The 6000-nt window shown below is 53.5% G+C and overlaps 1 protein-coding gene across 3 annotated transcripts in view; it reads left to right on the top strand.

Annotated features, from left to right (window-relative positions):
• The first annotated feature begins 828 nt into the window (after window positions 1-828).
• VAV2 (vav guanine nucleotide exchange factor 2) overlaps window positions 829-6000 on the top strand; it is a 120443-nt gene continuing 115271 nt past the window's right edge. The window contains exon 1 of one of the 3 annotated variants that reach the window (XM_063175026.1): window positions 829-1071. In XM_063175026.1, the coding sequence (XP_063031096.1) occupies window positions 868-1071 (204 nt within the window). In that variant the 5' untranslated portion in view covers window positions 829-867. The remainder of the gene's footprint in view (window positions 1072-6000) is intronic. The other 2 variants (XM_063175024.1, XM_063175027.1) reach the window with 2 other exon arrangements.

Genomic DNA, 6000 nt, shown 5'->3' with positions numbered 1-6000 from the left:
GCCCTGGAGAGAGGGCACCCGGTACCGGCTCGGCCAGCGGGGACAGCGAAGCAGCGCCGGGGCTCTGGGCGGATTTCCCGGAACAGGGAGAGGAGCGGGAGGGAGGGAGGGATACAAGGGAGGGGGGGGGGGGAGGAAAAAACCAAACAAAACAAAACAAAAAGCAGGAAAAATAAAAAAGGGGGAGGGGGGGAAAAGGGAAAAATATTGGGGGGAAAAAAAAAGCAGGCTGCGAGCCAAAGCGTCGCCAAAGCCCCTCCGCCCCCGGGCTCCCGCAGACAAAGGGGCGGCGGGGCGGGCCGGGGGCGGACCGGGGCTGCTCGGTGCCCGGTGCCGGGGGCGGGCCGGGGGCTGCTCGGCGCTGGGGGCTGCTCGGTTCTCGCTGCTCGGTGCCCGGGGCCCCCCGGCGGTGCCCGGCTTGGCCACCAGCCGGGCTCCCTCAACAGCGCAAGTTTCCACCGGGCACCGCCACGGAGTTACGCTGGGGGGGCGGCCCCGCCGTGTCCGTCCGTCCGTCCGTCCGTCCGTCCGCCGCTTTGTTCCCGGAGGATGCGGCGCGCCTAACCCCGGCGCAGGCGGTGGGGCCGCAGCGGGGGCAGGGGCAGCCCTCCGCCGGAAAACTCCGCGCCGCCCTCCTTCCTCCTCCTCCTCCTCCTCCTCCTCCTCCTCCTCCTCCTCCTGCTCCTGCTCCTGCCGCTGCCGCTCGCAGCCCCGGCGCGCAGCGATGCTGGCGGGGCCGGCGGGCGGCGATGGAGCGGGGCGGTAGCGCGGAGCCGCCCAGCACCGCGGCCCCTCGGGCGGCTGCCCGCGGCCCCTGAGGAGGAGGAGGAGGGAGAGGAAGGCCGGGGCGGCCAGCGGAGCGCGGCCATGGAGGAGTGGCGGCAGTGCGGGCGCTGGCTCATCGACTGCAAAGTTTTGCCCCCGAACCACCGGGTGGTCTGGCCCTCGGCCGCGGTGTTCGACCTGGCGCAGGCGCTGCGGGACGGGGTGCTGCTGTGCCAGCTGCTGCACAACCTGTCCCCCGGCTCCATCGACCTCAAGGACATCAACTTCAGGCCGCAGATGTCCCAGGTAGGAGCGGAGAGGTGGATGGATGGAGGGGTGGCCGGGTGCGGAACCCCCGGGAGCACCTGGATCCCGGGATGCGGCTGCTGCTCTGCACAACTTGGTGGGAGATGGGATGGGATGGGGTGGGAGACCCTCTGTTTCACCCCCTCCCGGTTCAAATGCGGTCGAGAAATTAGGATAAAAATCTGAGAATGCCCCATAGCCTCTCCCTTTACTCGGATAAAGTAAAAGCCCTCCTCTGTTAAAAATTAAGGGAATGCCCCATAGCCTCTCCCTTTATTCGAAATAAGTAAAAGAACTCCTCTGTCTCCTTTGCTCTGATGTTTGTGGGTTAATTTCCCCACCACCCCGCAGCCCCTCCCAGGCTTTCTCCCCCGGTTTCTCTCCGGGAAAGGCTCCGGGGCAGTGAGAGCAGCCGGGGCAGGAGGGAAACATCCCCCTGGTGTTTACAGCCGTGGCGAAACAAAAGCAAATAGCAGGGCATGGAGGAGATGGGATTATTGGGGGTTTTCGTGGAGGCGCTGCTCCGTCTGGGATGTGCGGGAGGAGCGGGCGCCGGGACCAAAGTTTGGCTGGGAAGACTCAAAGCAAAATAAATGAGTAAATTTATGAAAACACGCGAAGCTCTGGTGAGGCTGCCCCGAGCCTGGCCGGGCAGGGAGCGAGGCCGGAGCAGTGCCCGAGCCCCGGTGCTGCATCCCTGATGGGGATGGGGGCCTCAGGGCAGGGACCCCATTCCACCCTTGCCCTGTTCTCCCATTTGGCTCCTTTAAAAGGGGCTCCATCCTCGGAAGTGTTTCCAGTTGTTGGTTTTATGGAAGGAGGCTTAAACAAACAGAAAAAAAAAAAAAAGGGAAAAAAAAAAGAAAAAAAGAAAACAAGAAGTAAAATCAGCTCAGCTCAGGTTGTTTTTTGTCTGAGAGCTCCGCTGGTGTTTGTGCAAGCTGGGCCGCGGGTATTTGCATGGGAATCGGGAAGTGAAATCGATCGGAACGAACGAAACGGGGCTTTGTGCCCTGCCCGCCGGCAGCCCCTGCGTGTTGACAAGTTCATGTCAGAGCGTCGGCTTTTATTTTTGAACAACAGGTTCTGGCGGTGAAATCTGAAGGGAAACTTTCTGTCTGTGACTTCAGGGATAAATAAACCCCCTGTGCCCGCAGGAGCTCAGTTCCTGTGCTGTGAGAGTGAATGCCTCTCCCTTTTTCCGCTGGAGTTTCCCTCCAGGACGATGTTTTGATGTTTTTTTTTTTCCAGTGTGTCCCCTTCACCCAGCAGGACACAGCCACGTGTGGCTGCTGTGGCTCAGGACGGCAAATTTGGAGCCCCTTTTTTTGGGGAGCAAAGTGCGATTTGCTGTGAGGAGGAGGATCCTGCAGAGCACCGGGATGGGGATCCCCAGCCCCACGGCGAAACCATCCCCCAGTAAATAAATAAAAACACGTCCTGATGCCTCTGCCCTGGGTGGAACAATGCTGGGAGATTTCCTCTTGGCTTTCCAGCCTCTGAACTGATCAGACTGCTTTCCGCTCGCGCTGATGTTTCCAAATTTAAACTGCAGTGCAGGAGCTTCCCTACAACGTGCTGGGAATGGCACGCTGTGTTTTGGGGTTTTTTTTGGGAATACAGTAGTCCTACAAGGCTCATTTTGGTGTGGCAGTTGCCCTGTGGTGGGGAGGTCAGGATGGGTTTGGAGTTGTGGCACTTGGGGACGTGGTTTGGTGGCAGATTTGGCACCAAATCTGGCTTGGGCTGGATCAGAGAGGGCTTTTCCAGCCTGAGCTCTGGTTCTGTGGGAGCTGTGATGCTGGGCTGGTTTGGGATGAGGTTTGGAGAGGAGGCTTCTGCTGTCCCTGCCTAGTTGGAGGGGACAGTTCCCAGCCCTGCTGTCTGCAATAAAATTGTTTATTACAATAAAATTGTAATACATTTTTTTGCTTATCCCACCTGGCTGTTCTCACAGCTCTAAGGGCTGATTGGGGTGGGTTTGGTGCCTCTGAAAATCAGATCATTTGAGGGGAGCAGCACAGAGCTGAGCCCACAGGAGTGCAGAGCATCACCTGGAGTGGGAGTGGATGCTCTGCTGGTGCCTCATCCTCAGCCAGGATGGGGCCCAAACCACTCTGGAATCAGCCTTTATGTTTGATGTTTTTGCTAATTCCTGGGAATTTGGCTTTTCCCCAGGGTGGTTAAAGGCACTTCTGCTGCCCTGGGGTGATGGGGATGATGGAGGGGCTGAGCCCCCCTGGATGCCCCAGCCCTGCTGAGGCTCTTGGGGGCACTTCAGTGTCTCTGGGCCAGATTTCAGGGGAATTGTGTAGGAATCCATCCTTGCCACCTGTGATGTGCTCAGACACGGGGCAGGGGTGTGCACTGAGGAACTTCAGAGGCTGTTTTTGATGATAAATGCACATTTTGCCTGGCTGGCTGGACTGGCTAACCAGCTGTCTGCCTCACCGGAGAGCTCATTTTGTTATTAATCAGGTGAAGTGCCAGGGGACAAGACACTTGTGCTAGACTTGAAACAGCCAGTAAAATACTCTGTCATCCACCTTTCCCTCTGAATTAAGTGAGGTGTGCAGGTGTGCAATGAAAAACAGATTTTTGCCCGAGGTGAGCAGCGTTTCAAAGGCCAGAGGTGAAATCACATCACTGCACAGAAACACTTCAAGATCCAGGCACTTGTGTGTTATTTTTTTTTTTTTTCTTTTTAATCCTTTTCTGTGCTGATTTGTTTTTCCTTGCAGCTGTTGGAGGTGTGATGAGAGCTGAGGTTGGAGTGTGGAGGGATTGGTGTCCCTGTCCTCCCAAAATGTCCCCAAACTCATAAAACCTCCCTGTGCTTGGAAGTGTTTCCAGTTCCTGGTTGGTTTGGTGGATGGAGGCTTAAACAAATTGCAAAAAAAAGGAGAAAAAAATAGAAAAAAAATTAGAAAAAAAAATAGAAAAAAAGAAGTAAAATCAGCTCAGGATGACTGAGCTGAGAGGCCAGGCTGGCCATGCAGCAGTAGGGGGTTATTAAGCATAATACTTAATGCTTAATTAAATAAATGAGACAAATCACCCCGTTAGTTGCAGTCTGAAGTTTGCTTTATTTTCATATTCAGTTTCAGTGACCCCAGATCTGCTCCTTGGTGGGGCCTGGGAGGATGGGATGACCCCAAGAACCTCCAGAGTGGCCAAGAAAATAAACAGGAAAAAGAATCTTGAGTCCCAGCTCTCTTGTGAGAGTCACTGGACGTGAGGGCAGTTTGGATGGAGCGAAACTTCATTTCTGCTCTTGGTTTCTGTTTCTGGAGAGCTGGGAACGGCATGGGGGTGATTGGTGCTTATTGATCATTGTGTCTGTGGCTGTGGTTGGCTTTCTGGGGGTGTCATTCAGGGAGATTTTCCAGCCAGAGTATTGTGCAGAGGATGTTGGAATTTACAGAGGTGGGAGCCCTGTGCTTTGCCATCCCCAAAATCCCACTCCTCTCCCCATTCCCATTCCTAATCCCAGCCCTCTGCCACCGTGTGAGACAAAGAACTTTAAACTTTACATCTTCATCAATAATTAGCTTTGAGTCTTAATTTTGTTAAATCTCTGGTCAAATACAAATTAAATGACTCTCCACTGCTTGTTTCAGCATTAAAAAAAAAATATGTGCACTAAAACACCTGCATGTTTGGGTGAGGTTAATATTGGTGCTGTGAATTTTGTGAGGTTTTCCCTTTTTTTTTCCTTTTCTTGGCATTTGTCTTAGATAAAATTAATTCTTCTTGACAGGGCCTTGGATGTGTTTGGGGGTTTGGTACCTTGGATGTGTTTGGGGGTTGGCAGGGCAGCCTGGTTGGAGCAGAAATGTCATGGGGGCTGCATCAGCTGTGCCAGACAACATTTGCAGGATTCGATCAGGAATTATCCAGGAAAACTGGGGGGATCTGGGAGTTTCCTGCAGAATTCCAGATCTCTGTCCCTCCTCTGGTTCAGTCTCATCCCTCCTGGGGATGCTCTGAAGGGCATTTCTGCTCTGAAATGGGTTAATTCAATGGGAAACAACTGAGGAAGAAGTAATAACACCCCAAATCCTGCCCCACTGCCCCGTCCTGGCTGTCTGAGCACTCTCTGTGGGTTAAGAAAGGTGAAAATTGGTGCCTGCACAAAGCTGTGGTGGTGTGATTTAACATCAAGACTCCCATGGATATCACCCCCCCATCAAAGGCTGGTCTGGGCAAAAATATCTCTGCAAAATATCTTCATGGTCTCTGCTGAAAATCTTCATGGTCTCTGCTGAAAATCTTCATGGTCTCTGCTGAAAATCTTCATTTTCCTGCTCCTGAACCTCCTGGATTCTGGAAGTGGAGCAGCCACAGAGTGGATGTGTTGGTGGGTGCACAGAGTTGGATTTAGCAGCAATGGCCAGCTCGTTAGGGATTGTTATTTGGGAGCACACTGACATCTCTCCAGAGGGAATCCAGCCCCGCCTGCAGCACCTGGAGGTTTGATTGGGGCCCTGGGGGCTGATGAGAGGCAGCAAATTTAATTGGAGTGATGGCTGGGCTGCCCACTGCTCTGCAGAAAACTGCAGCCCCACGCTGCCTGAGCTGTCACATTTACCTCTTCTTTTTCCTCAATTTGCCATCAAAATCCTTTATATATTTATATATTTTATTGGTTTATTGGTGATGGAGGTGCTGCTTTGCTGTGCCTCTGCAGGAGCAGGTGGCTCTGAGCCTCCCCCAGGTACAGGGGAGGTGGGGGATGCTGGAGGATTTGGGGCAGGTGATTATTCACAAGGCTTTGGGGTTTTTAATGTGCCACTTGAAGGGTTTATAGCTGCAGTGCTTGTAATTGCTTCCATATGTCATGATAGCAGTTAAATATAATTTAATATTATCAGGGCTTCGTGGGTTCTTTGAGCAAGGTTTGTGTAGCTACTCTTGATTTACCCTGCT

The sequence above is a fragment of the Melospiza melodia genome, chromosome 22 (assembly GCF_035770615.1).
Source record: "Melospiza melodia melodia isolate bMelMel2 chromosome 22, bMelMel2.pri, whole genome shotgun sequence".
NCBI classification, from domain to species: Eukaryota; Metazoa; Chordata; class Aves; order Passeriformes; family Passerellidae; genus Melospiza; species Melospiza melodia.
Note: the sequence above shows the minus strand (reverse complement) of the source record. Positions and strands in the feature narration are given on the sequence as shown.